Source organism: Hydra vulgaris, chromosome 07 (assembly GCF_038396675.1).
Source record: "Hydra vulgaris chromosome 07, alternate assembly HydraT2T_AEP".
NCBI lineage: Eukaryota > Metazoa > Cnidaria > Hydrozoa > Anthoathecata > Hydridae > Hydra > Hydra vulgaris.
In genome coordinates, this window is record NC_088926.1 from 11,234,882 (window position 1) to 11,255,779 (window position 20,898).

The 20,898-nt window shown below is 26.4% G+C and overlaps 2 protein-coding genes across 31 annotated transcripts in view; one reads left to right on the forward strand and one right to left on the reverse strand.

Annotated features, from left to right (window-relative positions):
- Window positions 1–399: 399 nt before the first annotated feature.
- On the forward strand, window positions 400–1,230 carry LOC136082575 (general transcription factor II-I repeat domain-containing protein 2-like). The gene has a single exon (XM_065801987.1). It carries the CDS (start codon window positions 400–402, stop codon window positions 1,228–1,230), a length of 831 nt encoding a protein of 276 aa, XP_065658059.1.
- Window positions 1,231–1,926: 696 nt separating this feature from the next.
- LOC100210856 (neurogenic locus notch homolog protein 2) overlaps window positions 1,927–20,898 on the reverse strand; it is a 118,683-nt gene continuing 99,711 nt past the window's right edge. For all 30 annotated transcript variants that reach the window (XM_065801037.1, XM_065801036.1, XM_065801029.1 and 27 more), the window contains 16 exons: window positions 18,630–18,728; window positions 18,107–18,265; window positions 17,333–17,500; window positions 17,002–17,169; window positions 13,951–14,538; window positions 13,481–13,645; window positions 10,746–10,913; window positions 10,079–10,252; window positions 5,801–5,971; window positions 5,227–5,403; window positions 4,946–5,134; window positions 3,906–4,076; window positions 3,409–3,570; window positions 3,106–3,194; window positions 2,810–2,987; window positions 1,927–2,141 (listed from right to left, as the gene is read on the reverse strand). In XM_065801037.1, the coding sequence (XP_065657109.1) occupies window positions 2,095–2,141; window positions 2,810–2,987; window positions 3,106–3,194; window positions 3,409–3,570; window positions 3,906–4,076; window positions 4,946–5,134; window positions 5,227–5,403; window positions 5,801–5,971; window positions 10,079–10,252; window positions 10,746–10,913; window positions 13,481–13,645; window positions 13,951–14,538; window positions 17,002–17,169; window positions 17,333–17,500; window positions 18,107–18,265; window positions 18,630–18,728 (2,873 nt within the window). In that variant the 3' untranslated portion in view covers window positions 1,927–2,094. The remainder of the gene's footprint in view (window positions 2,142–2,809; window positions 2,988–3,105; window positions 3,195–3,408; window positions 3,571–3,905; window positions 4,077–4,945; window positions 5,135–5,226; window positions 5,404–5,800; window positions 5,972–10,078; window positions 10,253–10,745; window positions 10,914–13,480; window positions 13,646–13,950; window positions 14,539–17,001; window positions 17,170–17,332; window positions 17,501–18,106; window positions 18,266–18,629; window positions 18,729–20,898) is intronic.

Here is a 20,898-nt window from a genome sequence, read left to right on the forward strand (position 1 = left end):
GTTATTTATTTGGGAGACTTCAAAAGTTATGAAGCGTTATTTGCTTTAGCAACACTAAAAGGAAGAACACGAGGCTGTGATATATTTGCTGCTTTCAAAGAAAATATTTGTCAGGCTCAACTTCAGTTGAAAAATCTAGTCAGCATTTGTTCTGATGGAGCTCCTTCTATGCGTGGAAAAAATGAAGGGTTTATTGCTTTCCTGAAAAAAGAATTGCCTGATCCAGATTGTCTGATTACATTTCATTGTATTCTCCATCAGCAAAGTCTTTGTGCAAAAGCTGCTACTTTGGATGACACATTAAAAAAAGTTATAGGGATTGTAAATTATTTACGGGCAAATTCTTCACGCCATCGACAGTTTTGAAACCTTCTGCAATCTGATGAAGAAACATATTCTATGGATCTTCCTTACTATTCCAAAGTTCGTTGGCTGTCACAAGGGTTAGTACCGCAAAAATTGCTTGTGCTTCGAAAACAAATTGAGGAGTTTTTTACAAGTCAAAAGGAGATCTGTGATCTTTCTAATCAAGAATTTTGTAGAGATGCTGCATTCCTCTGCGATCTGATGGCAAAGTATAACATGCTGAATAGTTCCTTGCAAGGTAAAACTAAGTCTATCTATGAAATGCGGAAACAGATTCAGGCATTCAAGAAAAAACTTGTTTTTCTCAAAGATGTTATTTCTAAGTCAAATTTATCAATAGAACATTTCCCAGAGCTCACAAAAATTATTCTTGAACAAAAAAATGAAAAAAGGTTGGAAAATAATGATATATCAAGATATGAAACAGTCCTGGATTCTTTGATTGCAGAATTTAATGACAGGTTTAAAGACTTTAAAGAACATAATGAAACACTAAAATTAGTTTTTCAGCCTCATCTTGTTGAAATTTCAACAGCTCCAGAATATTTACAGATGGAATTGATTGAGCTTTCTGAGGACAGTATCCTAAAATTTCTCTTTGAAAACAAGAAGGATCCATTGGAAATTTGGAAAACTGCAGTTGAGTATCCAAAACTCCGTCAAATTGCCAGGCGGCTTCTGAGCTGCTTTGGTACAACCGACTGCTGTGAATCTACGCTTTCACACATGACATTTATCAAGTCTTTTTTAAGATCACAGTTGACCGATGAGCATCTGGAAGACCAACTGAAGCTTAAAACTACGAAGATAGAGCCAAATATTCAAGTTCTGGTTCAAAAGAAACAGAATCAGAATAGTCATTGATAACTTTTGTGATACATGATACATTAAGAAATATTGTGATACAAGATGCTTTAAGAAAAATAACATTAGTAAAAGTACTATACACCATATTTGCAAATTTATTAGTGCGGCCCCCAAACATTTTTTTAAGGGTTATGCAGCCCCCAAGCTCAGAAAGGTTCCCCACCCCTGGGTTAGGCCAAGGGTTCGAAGTTCGTCTCTCGGTGACAAAATTTTTTTTTTTTTTAAAGTTATTGCACAAAGGTCGTTTTTTTTGTTGCTGCACACTTTGTGCACCGACTAAATAAAGTTCTGCACTTGGACCATATAAATTCACAAACCTAATACAGTTGAAAGAGGCACTTTTTTCCGATTGGCTACATTTAGCGATATAAAAAAACATTCACTAGAACCAAGTAAAAAAATCTTGGAAATATAGACTACTTTAATATTCCGACAGCTTACACCTATCTACATATCTTATGGTGGCCAGATACATATACATATCTTTAGGTGGGCAGAAACGGACTCTTCGATTGTTTTCATATCGTTAAGAAACCCTTCTTAAGGATCTTTTTTTGTTTTCCTAGCTACGCAAAAACTTTTATTAAAATTTTGATTACAATCAAAATGACAAAAAATTCAATGTTTTTAAATCGATTTTCAAATAAGATTTAATTTAAAACTAAAAGTAGTAGAAGCAAAAAAACAACGTGCTTTTAAACAATTGCTTTAAATTACACAATTATACGTAATTACATAAAGAAGATTAGTTTGTTTCAAAAAAATAATTTTTTATATAAAAAAACAAAATATATATAATTCAATAAATTGAAATAAAAGTGTATATAAAAAATTGAGAACATTTTTTTAAAATCTTAAAATTTAAAAATATCTTTGGGCAACATTGAAGAGCAATTGATGAAACCAACCTAAAAAAACAAACATTTACATTAGAACTAAACAAAACAACAATAGCAACAAAAAAAAAATATCGTGGGCGTTCTAAATAATTCAAATATTCAATTTTTACTGTGTACTTTTAATAATTTTAGTGTGTAGATTACATACGTGTATAAAGGAGTGTATAGTTTCAAAAATTATTACAATAGTTTTTTTTATATTAACTTTAACTACAATTTTTTAAATGTTTCCTTCTAACTATTAACTAAATATTATAAATATCCAGTACATGAATATGACATGTTATTTTTACATTTTTACAACTGTAAAAATAAGAACGTACTATTAATGCTTCACCATTTTTTACTAAAAGACCTTATTTACTAAAATAGAACATACGAGTAACCAGATGACATAAAATAGAACGAGGTGAGAAAATAAGCACGTTGACTAACACATTATTTTGGAGTGACTGTTTCTGGGGTCCTAAAACCTCACATGTGATCAACAGGGTATATTATTATTTATCTCATGTGATCAATATGACGAAAATTGGTGTTTACCTCACATGAGATTATCAAGAGAAATATCATTTTACATGTAATCGTCAAGATATAAATCTTATATTTTATCAACAGTGTGGAAATTATTGTTTAAATAAAATTGAAACTTATTTACATTTTTATAACAAATTTACCGTATTGTTTGCAGGCAGATATAGCAGCATCATATCGTATTCTAAAAGCCTCAAATTCAATATTTACCGCGGTAAGGAAAACGACTCGCTCATACAAATAATCAAAGTAGTTCCACAGCTCATTAGTGATTGGAATATTCGAGTTGCATGTGATTGCAAATTGGGTATTGTTAATAAGCTTAACAATTAAAAAAAAAAACACAAAATTAGCAAATTAAAAAAAACAAACTTCAGTCACTGTTGACACCTTAATATCTCTAACAGACCGATAGGAATAAAAACGCAACTTTACTCACCATTTCTAATCTAGTCTTTACCATATTCAATGCCAAAATATCTTGCATTAAGCGATCGAGACTTGATGTTAAACGAGGAATGTTACATGCTGGAAAAAATTATATATTTAATAATAAAAAATAAATAAAATATTCAAACAACATTACCATTAAAATTAAAAATTACAGCTAAATACAAATTAACTATATATATATATATATAAAATTTAAAAATATTTATCTAAATATATATTTGAAACTATAATACTGAAAAATAAAAATACAAAAATGTTAATAAATGTATTTTATAAATAAAAATTTTACATTCTAATGTTTCGTTCACATAGTCTACAGTCCATGGAGATAGTCTTAAAAGAACATTATCTACTGATGTCATGTTCATGTTATTGAACGACAAAAAGGTAGTAAAGTTGTTAAACTGCGGAACTTGAGAGCAGTTGCAACTCTTTGGAATATTGCAATATTCTATACAAAAAGAATAGAATATAGAAAGAAAAACAAAACAAAAGGACATGTTATATATATATATATATATATATATATTCACATATATATATATATGTATATATATATGTATATATATATATATATATATATGTATGTATATATATATATATATATATATATATATATATATATATATATATATATATATATATATATATATATATATATATATATATATATATATATGTATATATATAAAAAAAATTTAATAAACAAATAAAATATAATATGTATATAAATTTATATGGAGTTAAAGAATACAATCATAAATGTCATAAATTAAACATAATTACTTGGACAATCTCCATTATTACATGATGTTGTCTGGTTCCAACTACCAACACAATCATTTCCAGCACTAGGGATGTTAGGTTGAGTACAAACTCTAGTTCGAGTAGAAAATCCCATATCACATGAACTAGAACAAGCTGACCAAGCTGACCACAACGTCCATGTTCCCATAACTGTAAATAAAATTTATAATCATTATCTATTTATAATTTTATCAATTTGAAAGCAACGTTTTTACTATTAACAAATATATACATATATTTGCATAATTTTAAATTTATTCAACAAAAAATGTTCGTGAAAGAACAGAACAGTTTCGATAATAAAGACTCTTCAGAAATCAGATTTCTAAAGTGTCCATATTAGCAAACATTTAAACAACAAATTGCTTTAACTCTTCCATAATGTCATAAAATAATAAAATAGTAAAAAATTGAACCAAACAAACCAAATAAATAATTCAAATTGTACAAAGTTTGATTCGTTTTGATGCAGCATAAATGTTTAGAAAAATTAGATAAATTAAAATTCAATTAACTGGTTTTCTTGATAGCACAAACTTCAAAGTATTGTTCCCAATCAAAGGTTTGTATTTCATTTTCTACTAGACAATTGAAAGTTTAATTCCTGCCAATCTTAAAATTAAATACTTTGCATGCTAGTGAATTAAACTTCTTTTGTGTTGAAATTTTCAAAAATCATATCAAACTTGAGTTTTAACATTTAATCAAGAACGAATTAAAATAAAACTCTATTTATATTCTTAACAAAGTAAAATATTTACACTTGAAACTTCAATAAATATTTTAAGTTTACACTTAAAAGAAATAAAAATATTTACACTTGAAACTTCAAGACTTCAATTTAAGTTTAAAAAATGTTTCAAGACATTCAAGACATATCCTAAGGTTTACACTTAAAAAAAGTTTTAAAACTTTATTATATGATTTGGGTAAAATTGTATTATGATAAGGAAATTGATTAGAAAAAGGTGTAAATTATGCAAATAAATTAACATAATTATATAAACCTAAAATATTACCTGGACAAATTACAAGTCGATTGCAAACAATTGTTTGATACTGCTCATTGCTGCCAGCGCTACCTTCACATGCTCCTCCTAAGGCAGCATTCAGACAAACACGTCGACGAACTTGCTTTGGATCAACCAGAACATTATTCTGGCATGTTTCAGAGCAAGGTGTATATGGCCCCCATTCACTCCACTGACCTATAACATGGGTGTTATATTTATCAAAAATGTGATTGTAACAAAAAACTACAAAAAAATTTATATAAATCTAAAATACACATATTACGCACCTGGGCAAGGGAAATTTGTATTACAAGTTTGGATTTCAGACGATTTTCCACCATAACAGTTACCAGTTAAAGTGCTTCCAACACAAACTCGATTGCGACTTTGGAATGGAAGAGTTAAGTTACTTATGAGACAAGATTGTGAGCATGAAGTCCAGTTAGACCAACTATTCCATGAACCTACAGACAAAATAGCTAATAAAACCTATATCAGTTGAAGAAAACATAGTTACTCTATTAAAAAATGTTTTCAACTTATGGAGGCATTTATTTATGGTACTACATTTATATAGTAAATAAACTTTTTTCAATAACTTTTTTTACATTCAATATTTCTTTTTAATCAACAATTTAAAGAGACCTGATTCAAATATTATAACATGATGTGATTTTATAAATATCAACATAAAAACCAACAAAATTTACCAGTAACATTAGTCTGAAGATTTATCAACAATTATTGTTTTAATTTAATATAATATCATGATAATATTTAATAAATATATAAGTTAGTATATAAATAAATATATAAACTTATAAATTAGTATTCAGTTACTTATACCATCAAATACGCTACCTTGACAAGGAAGCCCTTCAAAACAATTTCTAGACTCTATCAGGTTTGTGCCATTACAGTTAAATGGCGATGAAGCATCAACACATCTTCTTATTCTGGTTTCTGATGTTAACGGATCTTGTTGGCACTGGCCTTCACAACCTGACCATGTTGACCATACAGTCAAAATTCCTATATAATTAAAATTAAAAATAGTATAAAATGATAAATGCATAACTAAATATGATAAATAAAAATGACATACATAAATTAAGAAAAAGAGATTAAATCATGTTATTTTAAACTGCATGAGAATTAATAAACTTAATATAACTAAATTGAGATTTTAAGACCTAAAGCACAATAAATTTTAATAGATTTGAAATTAACACTTGTACTACAGCAAACTTTTAATGGATTGGAAATAAATACTTGTACTGCGGTAAACTTTTTTTGACAATGGACGATGTTTTTGCAATTATTTAAATTCATTTACTCACCATAACTTTTTGTGACAATAAAAAAATAAATGTATGGCCACAAAGCTGCTTGTAAAAATGAAAAAAGGAACTTTGTGTTTATAATTTTATTTGTTATAATTTAATACATTTTAGATTTTTTTAAACAAATACCTTTATCTTTTGAAAATGTAGTGACATATAAGATAGACAGTCCATGAGGGCTGTCTATCTTAAACATAAAACCTATTATTATTATTACTATTATTATACCCTTTTTACAGTCATTATGATTATAATACAACAGCCTTTTTATCAGTCATTATGATTATAATGCATCAGCTATTATGATTATAATACAACAGCCTTTTTATCAGCCATTATGATTATAATACAACAGCCTTTTTATCAGTCATTATGATTATAATACAACAGCCTTTTTATCAACCATTATGATTACAACAGCCTTAAAAGTTATAGCAATCGAATCGCTATGACAACAATTGAAACTCTATTTAAAATCATTTTAACTAATTCAATTAAAAAATGATTTATACACTTTTTTTTTTACATTTGTTTATTAATTAAACTATAAAGCTACAAGAATAATTCAATACAAGATATACATAATCAATACAAGATATACATAATCAAATAACAAGATTCAAAATAAGCATACCATCAATTAAATGTAAGGCAAACACTATGTTCTTCAACACACAAAAAAAAGTAATATAAAAATATTGATTCAAATTAAGACAACAACAAACTCTTGTTGAGTTATTAACAAAATACTGTTTTGTTAATAACTCATTTTATTATAAAAAATTTTTTGTTAAAAAATTAAATTCTTTATAATAAAATGTCAAATGTTGTAAAATGTTTAGGGAGAGTTTTTGTCTATGTTACACTTTTAAAGCTTTCAAAAGTAAACATAACATAAAATATATCTGGTAATGTTTCTTTCTCCACCAGACCAACATCCTCAAAGTAAGTCTTCAAGTCTTTGATCAACAAAGTAAGTCTTTGAGTCTCTGACCAACAAATTTCTCACATCCAAACTTGAACCAAATAACTTACATTCAGAAAATCAATGCAGCTTTCGATCCTCTTGCTTTATGGCTGACTTGCTAACTGCTGTGAAATGAGGATTTTATCATGCATTAGATGGAGGCAGAGAGACTAGGGCTATAGCTCTTGACATATCTAGAATATTTGACAAAATTTGGCAATGCTGGTCTTCTCCACAAGCTTACTTCATATGGAAATTTTTTGAGATTATCAAATCTTTTCTTTCTAACTGCTTTATAAAAGTGATCCTCGTAAGCCCATACTTTTCTTTATTTCCAATAACTTCTGGAGTACCTCAAGGTTCTATCTTTGGTCCTGTTTTGTTTCTTATCAATATTAATGATCTTCCTAACAACCTTACATCTAAAGTAGCTCTTTTGGCTAATGACTAAACTTTATACTCCTGTCTTGATAAAAAATCTTCTTTTTTTGATTGCTTAAAACAGGCAGCCCACCTTCACACTCATCTCACTTCTGTAACAGATTGAGGCTTGCAGTGGCTTGTAAATTTTAACTCCAACAAAACTCACTTGTTTACCACAAGCAACTATCTCAATACTGTCGACATCCTATATTTATGAATGGTAACCCTCACACTTAGTCCACTTTTTTATGTATTCTTGTTTATCGTTCACTACTGACCTTTCATGGAAACCATATATAAATAATTGATAGCTTAATTAGTATCTGTTAAGGCTGCTTCACTTTATTGTGCTCACTATTTTTTTTCCTGATTCTATTCTCTACCTCATGATCTCTCATTTGTACCTGTACAGAATACTGTTTCTAATGATGTTCTTTCTCTTTTAAACAAGGTCTAAAAATAGAGGTTTGAGCCTCTCTCCTATTGTCATAAAGTTGCATCTCTTTCTTTTTTCTACAAATACTATCCTAGTCACTGCTCAAAGGAGCTATTATCTCTAGTTACATCAACTAAAACTCATTCTCGCTTTACTGGTCATTCAGCAAAATCTTATCCTTCTTTTGTCACTCCATGATTTAAAAACTTTTTTACCTAATTGTGCATATTAGGGAATTCCAAATCACTAGACTTATGAAATTCAAAATATTATATGAACTTCCAACATCACCTTTTCAAAGTTTTTTTTATGTTTTAAACTGTTGTTTAGTGATCAGTTGATTACAGGTTCAACTCCTAAAGCTACTTTTAGGTTTAACAACCAACAACATTTATCATGATTTAAAAGTATTAAAACAATTGTGTTACATAGTGTTATTAATTAACAATTATTAAAGCTTAATATAATAAACATTAAACTTTTAAAAAAAAAAGTTTAAAGTAAAGAAATTAAAAAAAAAAAGTGCACTAATCAGGTTTAATGTAAAAGAGCACGAAAGAAAATGATAGTTTTTTTACTCACAAAAGAAAACGATAGGTAGAAAAAGAAAGTTTATCGGTAACTTATCTTAAAAACTTTTGTGCATATGACTTTTTCAAATCTAAAAGTCATAAGATCTATAAAATGTAAATAAAAGACTTCAAAGAACAAAATACAGCAAGTAACTTTAAAAAAACAAAAACAAAATATGTTCTTCAAATCCAATTCTTATTCATGTAAAAATAGTATAGTTCAACTCATGTTTAGTAAAAATAGTTCAAACTTATTTTTTTAATTATTTTCTTTAATCTGAACTTAAAATGTGTTCTCAATTTTGGTTTTTATTTAAATAAGGATTTTGTTAGTTTTTAAACTGTGTTAGTATAATTAGCTTTATTTAAATAAAAACTGTAAACTTTCTCCATTAACAAAGATTGAGTTCTTATTTAAGAACTCTAAAAGCATTGTTAATATCAAGATTACAATTCAATAATTATCTTAATGAACAAATAAGTTTGAACTTTAAATTATTTTTACTACAAATAAATAATAATTGTGTATGAAGAACAAATTTTGTTTTTGTCAAAGGTTACTAAGGTTACAAGCTCTTTTTTGTTTTATAAGTTGCACATTTTACAGACCTTGTGATGTTCAAATTTGAAAAAGCCATACACACAAAAAGTTGAAAAAAATTTGAAAAAATTAAACTTTTATTTTATCTAGTTAATTTTTTTTTTTATTAGTTACAATATTAATGAATTATTTAAAGAAAACTGGTAAGCATTATAATGTACAAGAGTTTATTATTAGTTTGTATAAAGGCTTAGAAAATGCCTAATATCAATAAACAAATAACTCATGGAAGTATTAAACTTTTAATCTAGTTACCAGTCCCATTGTTAAGTATTTATATATATTATATATTGCATTATTGGAGTTTTGCTTAATTATATTATCATTTATTAAATGGTTTCAATTACTTTTATATTAAAACTTAACCAATTTTATACCAATTTTTTTCCAATTTTCATATTTATAACTGATATAATTTAACAAAGTTAAATTATATCAGTTATAAATATTCCAATTTTCATATTTATAACTGATATAGTTTTAAAGTGTAAAACATAATTTACAAAATTTTACAAAGCAAAAATACTTTATAGATCATTCTATATTTGTAAATATATCTTAATTTATATCTAATTTCTGTAATCGAATTATTTATTAGATAACTGTAACCCCAACCATTTCAATCCTGAACCCTGATGTTTTTAACCCTGGTCCTTCTGTTGTAAAAGCAATAATAATAGTACAAACAATATTAACAATCTAGATTTAAAATAAAAACATTAAGAATGTAAAAACATATAGAATTAAATGATAACAATAATAATAACTATAATTTTAATAAAAAAAAACATATTTACCTGGACATCCAATTTGATTGTTGCATGGTGCTATATCTATTGAACTACCCACACAACCAAAATAAAAAGTATCATTTAAGCACAACCTTGAACGAACCATGGTAGAAGAGTAATCAGATCCAAGACTGCATGTTGCTGAACATGCACTATAAGGCCCCCAATTTCCCCATGAACCTATAATAAAGTGCAAAGTTAAATTTTTTAACTAATTAATATTAGGAATATAAAAAAAAATAACAAGTAAAGTTATTTTAGTCATGTGACAGGTAATTGTAGACTGTAAGTGCAGGTAACGCTTTATATTGTGTCAGGTAAGACTGTATGTAAGTGCAGGTAAGATTTTATATTGTGTCAGGTAAGACTCTTTAGCCAGGTTGAAAGAAAATTACTAAAGAAATAATACAAAACTCTTAATTTAAATCTGGGTAAGAGTAGGAGAAACCTGTAAACTTGAAAAAATTATTCTACTTGTGTTATCAATTATGAGATCACAAACAAACTCCTTCCTGATCTGTAAACTTATGCTTAGTCATTGCTTCAACTTTACCATTATGTCAAAATAAAATAAATAATATTATGGAAATTTGCCCAAACCACACTAGTGTGAAGCCATGAACATTACAAAATTTAAACTAAAAATTAGAAAAAAAAAGAAAAGTAAAATTACCTCCACAAAACAAATTTGTATTGCACTCTCGAGTCTCAAGTAAAACTCCTTGACATGGAGCAATATTTTGCACACATGAGCGAGTTCTAACTTGCAGGAGAGATGTGCTTAGATTTTGACGACATGAAGAACTGCAATCACTCCATGAATTCCAATTAGTAAGATAGCCTAAAAAAAATTGAAAACCAAAATTTTAAAACAACCAGTAAATTTTTTAAATCATATATATATATATATATAAATATATATAATATATACATATGCATAAAATGTCAAAAAAAAAATTGGCACCACTATTTTTTTGAATTAATTCTTAAAATTTTTTAATGTAATTTTAATTCAAAAAATACTTATTCATATACACTTCAGTATTATTAAAATACGCATTGAAGTGTAATAAGTCTGTGTTGTTGTAGCTTAGTTTGTTGTGTCATCAACCTAGATATTTATTTTTGTTAGGCAACTTAATTCTGGTTTTTAGTTAAAAAAACATTAGCAGTCCAGCCATCCATGTACACTTCTTGTTTAAACATTTTCCAATAAATATTTATAAAATAACCTTTTGTCACATTTGCTAGAATTATATTTTTTAGCACCAGTGGCATATTTCATAGTTAAAGCCTGTCTGTAACTAATTTTTCATGTGATGAATAGAATGTACATATACCATCACTGTGATGTTCATAAATAAATGGAATTAACTGCTTAATTGTACACTCATTAAGGTACACCTCTTGATTGATGCACATTCACGTGGTTTAGTGTGGATAGTTGTATCTTAAGGTGAAATAACAAGCCAGAAAAGAACTTCAGCTTTTATTTTGCTTTGATCAAAATGCTTGAGATTTGTTTGAGTCATTTGTATAATACAAATCACTTTTAGTTAGAAGCAAATTGCTTCATGTGAAGTTCTGATCATCTATGAAATTTTTATAACTTTGTTGTTTATTTTTTGAACAAGCCAAATTCACTGTATTGGAGTTCTGTTCAATTGTTTTCATTTTTGATACGGCAATGTAGGTGTCATAACATTCCTTGACTCAAATGATTTTGTAGCTTTAAAATATATAAAAGCTTTATGTAGCTTTCTTAGCAAACTATTTACTTTGTGATTGAACATTTTTGAATTCGACTCAAGATTCAATTAGAGTGTTAATTAGTTGTAGCCATCCAATTTTTTTACACTTTTCTACACACTTCCAACTTCCTTTACTATCCACACACTTCCTTTTTATAGCTACCTACTTCCTTTTTGTCTCTAGTGGTTAATGATCTCAAAAATTTCTTTTTTTTGTCAATGAGATTAATTTCCTGGTAAATTTAAATATTAATACTCAAAGAAAGCGTTATTTATTATTTTATATAAATACTAAAGATTCATTTTTTGTAAAGCTTTTTATTTGACACTCGTTAAATACATACCTACATATACTCGTTATATGCACACCTACATACATACATACATACATATATACATTCATACATATACAAATAGTATTGCACATTTAGCTAAGCAATTCGACATCATGCTGAAATGGGAAATCTGAGAGCTTCAGTACATATGTTATGCCAAATTTGCAAAGTTGTCAAAAAGTTGGCAAAGTTTTGCCCATTTAACAAATTTGGCACCAATAATGTCGAATTTGCAAAATATGAAAATTATTATAGTAACATATATATAAATAGTACATACATTGACTCATCTTATAGCCTGCTACCACAAAGGAGTGTCGTTACAACAACTGAGGGTTTGACACAATACAGCTGTCTTTTTGTTTATTATACTTCATTTTTTTCTTCTTTCTCTGATAAAGTAAGAATGAAAAAAAATATTGCTGCCCCATGCCAAACCCTCAGTCATTGTAACAACTCCTTTGTGGCAGCAGGCTGGATGTATGTACTATATATATAAAAATCTCTCTCTCTCTCTCTCTCTATATATATATATATATTATATATATATATATATATATATATATATATATATATATATATATATATATATATATATATATATATATATATATATATATTAATAATAATAATAATTATTATTACTATATATATATATATATATATACACGTATGTATATATAAAAAAATATATATATACACAATTATTATTATAATTTTCACATTAGAATAATATTTTCCATGAAATAAGAAATCCAAATTCATGAAATAAGTACTGATTTCACGAATTCTAAAAGTTTGCAAATTCAACGTAACATATACATCAACTGACTATCTAGGGAAAACATGCAAGAGAGTACCACTAGATTAACTAAGGATTTGGTTGGAGCAACAATAAATTTTGTTGTTATTCTTGGTTGTTTTTTTTCTGAAAAAAACCCATAAAGATTTAAGTCAGTATGTATGTTCACCAATCTTGATCTAAATACGCAAAAGTATACACACACACAAATATAAAAGCACATTTAGATTGGCAATCTGACATCATGCTAATTTAGGTAAAGGCTTAAGTACAGACATGGACATATATAGGGAGAACATGCTAAGGAGTTACTGCTATATTGACTAAGAGTTTGGGTTGTGGCAGTAACAAGCTTTTTTTCATTATTCTTTGTTTTTTTTCTTTTTTCAAAAAAGCTGTATGGAATTAGATTGGCAAAAAGTCTGTATATGTATATCTATATATCCATAGTATAAATATATATAAAAATAAATATGACATAAATTTACTAAAAATAAAAATAAATGTGACATAAACTTACTGCATGATGAAGTATAGCATGGTGAAACATCATAGTCTGCACCAGGACAATTTGTAGCAACATTTCCACCATTTAGACAAGTTCTTTGGCGATAAGTAAACCCGGTTCCCCCACATGAAATAGAGCATTGAGAATAAGATGACCAGCTAGTCCAGGCAGAGTTATCTAAAAATTTTGAGAGAGCGTATAAAAAAAACTTTACAGTTATTTTGTAATGTGTTGCAACCATACTCAAATAAATTACACTTTTTATTATTTTTTTAATATCTTTTTAAAAATATTATAATTATAATCAACATTAAAAATAATAACAATATTAATTTAGAACTACAACAATAATAATTCATTATTTTTAACAAAAAGAATAATAATAGAAAACATTAATCATGATGTCTTTTTCAAAAACTGAAATAATCAAACTCTAAACTATTAAAAATACAAAAATGCATAAATTTATACATAGTACATACCCATACACAAACCAGACAAAACTAAATCTGGAATATACGTTGCATCATTAACATCACTGTAATATGTAAATTCTTTATCTGATCCTTTTCCATTAGCAACTAATAGGTCTAAGGCTACAGGATCAGGGTGTGAAGGGACATCAGGATTATTTACATATGGAATATATATGTAGTTTGCCAAGCTTCTTACAGTCTGATATGTAGCACTGATTTTAAGAGGATCTGTTTCTATGTTTTCTTGACCATCTGTAGTAAAGAGAAGTACTTTTTTACCTCTGCAATCTGAACTCTGCATAAGATTAATTGCTTGTGTTAAACCAGCATTTATAGCAGTACCGCCATTGATCATGGCAACTGAATCTAATGCAGTGTTAAAACTTGTTGCATCAGTGAAAGACCTACAACCAAATTCAGTTCTTGCTGAGCTTGCAAAGTTGACTAAACCAAAAGTGGTATTTGAAGTAAAACCTACACTAGCTGCAAATTTCTTTACAAAACTTTTTTCAAGTTGCCAATAGTAATCAGAAACACTTGATGAGGAATCAATAACAATTATGTAAGAAATCATTGATGAACGGCAAGACGAATCTAAAATTTGATAAAATCATTTTTCAGTAAAATTTTATTTTTATGACAATAAGAAAAAATATAATCAAATGAATATAATAAAATAAAAATTAAGGAAAAAATAAAACTAAAATAATATTAATAACTTTTTTCAAAATTTAGAAAATTAATTTTAAGACATTGATTCCAAATATATATATATATATATATATATATATATATATATATATATATATATATATATATATATATATATATATATATATATATTATATACTTATATATATACTTTATATACTTATATATATATTTTATATACTTATATATATATATATATATATATATATATATATATATATATATATATATATATATATATATATATATATACTTAATAATAAAAAAATTTTAAAACCTCCAAAAACAGATAGTTAAAATTATTAAGTTAGCAACTAACCTTTTTGATCAACGGAATAAAGAAAGTTCTGAGACAATCATTAGTTTACAGTATAAATAAAGCACAAGAGTTAATTGAATTTTGATTGATGGAATTTATATATATTTCAGTTCGAGATAATAATGGTTTTTTTCTAACTTTAGTTTGAAAGTTTATTAAAAGTAAAAGTAAAAGTATATATATATATATATATATATATATATATATATATATATTATATATATATATATATATATATATATACAGCACATTCAGATAAATCATGATCTCGTAGATCATGATTTCTTCATTGTTGGGGTTTAGAAAAATAGCAAATGCCATGATTGACTGCTGAAGTATGTCTAAGATCACATATTTTTATTAGAGGCATGTCTGATGTGGTTATTCTATTATAACTTATGGTTAACAAATACAATAAGCTCTTGTTTTGTTGTTTAAATGTTATATCACTCTCAAACTATTTTTCAAAGTAAAGTGGCAATTTTTGAGGTAATCGCTTTTCACTAAATTTCATGACTTTGCACTAGAATGATGGCATTAGAATGATCGCAATTGAATAATGGCAGTTGAATGATGGCAGTTGAATGATGGCAGTTGAATGATGGCAGTTGAATGACGGCATTGGAATGATGGTAGTTGAATTATGGCATTCTTTAGTCTACCATCTTATGTATGAAAGCACGGAGAAGTCATTTTTAAGAATGTTGCAATCCAGTTGATGTGTTAATAACTCCATTGCATATTGGAAAACTTTAAAGTATTTTTTCAAATTTGCAAACAGTTTTTTTTTTGTGCTTTAGTCTTTGGTGCTTCTACAAAATAACAGGCGTATCTCTCATATGTGTCAAAATGAGAGATGTGTCTCTCATATATTTTTCAAAATGACAGATGTGTCTCTCAAATATGTATCAAAAACATAAAAACTGCATAAATATATGACTAATAACCTACTAATAAGTTGAACTCCTTGATTATATGCACCAGTGTGGATGTATGCATGATGAATGCAGTGTGGTAAGTGATTTTAAAAAGAGTTTTGTCATCACAAAGAGCCAAATATTTCAATTTCAAAATCTTCAAATCTTTTTTTTGTTTTGGGTGATCTTTGGGTTTGGATAAATTGCCTGGAAGACTCCTAACAGAATATGATTACAACTATCTTTCTCAGAAACTGTCACACTTACTGAAACCCATTCCATTCATTATTACAGTCATATTTTTTTAAGATCCCATTCATTACACAATTCATTCATTACACAATTTGTTATTAAAGTGAAGGACAAGTTCCTTACAGATTAAAACATAATAAAACTATTTATAAAACATAATATAACTATAATATATACAGATTAAAACATAATACAACTATTTCTAATTTATTCCCCTTTGTTTTTCATGACCTGAGATTTTTTTCTATAGGTTCCTGATTTTGACAAAATAATATTTTTCAAATTATGCCTTGTATACTTCAGAATTGAGGAATGAAATTCTATATGATCCCTCATACCAAGATGAAGTTTTGCTAATTCACTTGTACCTTTTATTATTTATCTGGTTACACCAGATCATAAGATAAAATTGACTGAAAAGATATTGATTTTATTTCAAAATCAGAGATGATGATTTTTATATGTATCTTTAATCTATATAAACATTGTTGGATATGCTATTATATAAATAATGTAACTATTAGTTATGCAACATTATTATATAAATATGTAAACTGTAATAACAATAAGACTGTAAGAACCTAAAAAAATGAATTGAAAAATGAATACCATGCAACATTGACAAAATACAAACAAAAATATTATGAAAACAAAGTAACAATAAAATAAGCTGTTAATTTGGTTTTTAAAAATGATAACTGACATTTACAACTTCGAACAGCAACTGACTAGAAATGTTAACAATAATTTTTGGAAACCACGTTTGCAAATTCCTAGTCAACAATTTTATTTGTGCATATAACATTTATGACCTCACAAAAGTAAATAAAAATAATAAGTAATTAATAAAAGTCTTACCACATGGTACATTATTACATGTTCTTGAATCCACTACTGTAACGCTATTATCGCACTGACTACAACTATCGCAACTGCACGATCTCCATCTCCATTGTGATGGACTAGCAGTGTTGATACAAGAAGACGAGCAACCTGTCCAACCTGACCAATCAGTAACACCAACTTCTAAGTAATAAATAAATTTAGTAACTAACTCATATTATTAAAATTCAACAAAAAAAAATAAAAAATAAAAAAAAACATTCACTTACTAAAATAAAATATTCACTTACAAATGATAAAAATTTTTATACTAAAAAGAAAAATTAAAGAAAATTTTGGTACATACGTGGACAAGCCAGTTGCTCACAAGAAATAAAATCAGTTAATGCTATTCCTACACAACCATTTTGAACAAGAGGGGAGCAAGTTCTGTAACGAGTTCGTACACCATTTGATCCACAAGTAGCAGAGCAATCACTGTATCCAGACCATTGAGTTAGAGTATTATTAAAACCTAATAGAAATATAAAGAGTGTCAAAGGTGTTAGCCTAATAGAAATATAAAAGATGTTGAAGAAAACTAAAAATTGTCAAAAGCAAATAAGAAATTGCAATAAAAAATGTATGTAGGAAAACCAAAATTAATGAAAAAAAGACAGGAAATTGCAATGAAAATTAAAGTGTGTTGGGAGAACCTAAAAACATGAAATAGATATGAAAAATCAGAAGAAAAATAAAAGGAAAACCAAAATAATGTAAATTAAAGTAGAGATGGAAAATCATAATAAAAAAATTTAAAATATATAAACCAAAACAAAAGGAAAACCAAATTAAAAAAAAAAAAAAAAAGAGGAAATAAATCCAATAAGGTTAAAAAAATTAAAAAAAAAAAATTAGAAAATACCAAGATATAGAATTTTAATAGTTCAAAATAACGTGAACCAACTTTAAAAGTTAGGAAAATCATTTCATAAAATAGTAATAAGAAAATTAAATAACAAAAAAACACAAAAAAAAAATACAAAAGAAACTACAAGCAAAACATGTACTTATAATTAAGCATAAATTTCAAGAAACCATTATAATTTAGAAATAACTATAATTTCTAATATAAACTTACATTTGGAGGTTTGACAGGAAATAACTTGATAAAGATCACTTTGTAAAACTGCACCACATTGTGCTAAGCAAGATCGCTGACGACTTTGAACGCCATTTCCACAAACATTTTCAATGCAGGCACTCCAACTTCCCCAATCAGTTAAAGATATTGGTAAAGCTAAAAAAACAAAACTAAACTTTAATAAAAAGTCACATGATTCGATACTATGGTAATTTGGTACAAATAAAATGATAGAGTAAAACCAAAGATTTCCTACAGCGAAATGTAAACAATAAAAAAAATGATAATGGTCCTAATGATTTGGTACCAAAAAAAAAATATTTGTTACTTATAGTTGCAAACTATACATAAACAATTTAAGTTTAATTATTTCAGTTTTAATATATATTGCAAATTTATTTTCGAATAACTTAAACTTTATTATAAATAAATTTGGTACCAAAAAATGTATGTGCAGGTGTTTTAAATAAAAAGTAGAAAAAAAATCAAATATCAAATATCAAAAACAAATAAAAAGTACCATAACAGGTGTTGACTCCATCACCAACAAAACCATTGTTGCAAACACAAGTAGTACCTTGACAAAAAGCATTGGGATGACAGACATTTGAGCAAGTAGCTGTAATTAAAAAAGAAAAAATATTTTAAGTATTAATGCAAATAAAATTTGTTAAATGATTTCAATAAAAACAAAATACTTAAAACTATAAATTGTCAGTAAAATAAAAACTGTCAACAAAATAAAAATTAGTAAAATAAAAAATTTGTAAAAACTCGACAGTAAAATTTGTAAGTAAAATAAAAACTTGACAGTAAAATATAAATTTGTCAGTAAACTGTATAAATAAAATAAGACAAAACAATTTTTTTTTTTGATTCAATAGTTTTATATTTTACCCAGTATGGAAGATCATTTTCCATAAAAATTCCACACATCCATACTTAAAACAAGTTTTTTAAACATCTACTTGAATTTAGGTCTTACTTATTCAAAAATCTCCTTAAATATAAATCTTATGAAAACAAATTGTTGCAATAGTGCAAATAAATACATCTATAATCTGGGAGCTACTTAATTTTATCAACCACCCTCCCCTCTTTACCATAATTTTTGTTTGATCATTAAAGAATACATTATGCTGATTTTGAATTATACAAAATCATAGGTCTGAAAATTTAAAGAAAAATCTAATTAGAAAAGTTTAAAAAGCTAAAAACATCAATGCTTGTTACCTTTTTTATTATTTGGTTATGATTAAATTCCTTTTCTAAGTTAACTTAAAAAAGCCTAGTATTGACACTAAAAAGCAGTTTCAAACCTAGGCCATGCCAAAACCCATTAGTCTATGATTGATATCTGGCCCTAACTCTAAACCTGAACCATGTACTTTTTTTCATGCTTATACTTGTTGTCATTAATGTTCATTTGATTGAGCTAATCCCTATTTGTAAGGGGTGTAACATTTAATTGCGTCAATACCTATTTTTAGTATATGTATGTCTATCTAAAAAACAATCTTAAAAGTATTATGCTAAAATTATATATATAAAGTTAAATAACATTGAATTGAATTTAAAAAACTTTAATTTTGATGACAATAAAAACTTGCGTAACTAAAAAAAATAATTCTCTAAATAAATGATTTCTAAACAAAAACAGTGTTAAAAACCTTTTTAAAAAGGTGGCAGTTATTAGTGTTTTTTAGTGTAACTTTTTTTAGACCTATGTTTTTATATAATTCTGTAAATTATAATAAGAACATCATAATTATTCATAAAAAAAACAAGAGAAGGGTGGGGAGGAAGAACAGTAGCGTCTTTAATCTGGCATATTCTGAAAAAAATTTCCTAGTCTGAATACTTATTCAGACTCATATTAAGCTATGTAAAGCCAACTCATATATCAGCTATGAAAGAAATAAAAGTTCATAAAATATAGCTAAAAAAATATATAATAACAGGTTATAATAACAGGTTTATGTCAAAAAATCAATAAATCTAGTGAGAAAAACAGATTTATATTAATTGATCAATCCTTGATGTTTAAAGATTTTTTATTTAAGTAAAGCTGCTGCCAAATTAAATCATTAGCTTCATCATAAAAAAACTATTAAAAAACTAAAACTATCTAGCTAAAACAATTTTATATTTTATTTTTTTATACTTTAGCACTTACTTTATACTTTAGTACTTACTTTAGTATATACCTTTTTTCTTTTTTCAATTTAGAAAAGATGGAGAAAATACTTCATCTCGATTTTCACAATTACTATTCTTGTAATTATTTTTATAAAATTTTTAATTTGACAGTTGCCAATATTGATTATTTTTCTCTTTATAAAAAAATAAAAATAAAAATAAAATTTTGATAATGGGAATGAAAATGTTCAAGTATTTTGACAACTTTTGACCTGAGAAAAACAAGAGAAAAACAACAACACAAGACCAACAAACTGTTTGAAGATTTTATGTTATAAGTTAATGTTATGTTATTTTATGTTAAGTTATGTTGTTAAGGTTTAATTAGTTTTAGAAAAGATTTAATCTACATTACCTATAAATCATTTTACTGTTTATAACTTAACAATTAATATTAAAGTGATTTAGAAAAAACTTTAGAAAAAACAAAATTCCCATTAAAAGTAATCCTTTCTATATTTCAATGAATAAAAAATAACTCTAAATAATTACCTAATAAATTAATTGCAAAAGTAGTGTTCTATTATTTTACAGAAAAAAGAAAATTTTTTTTCTGAATATATAATTGAATTATATTCAATATATAAACT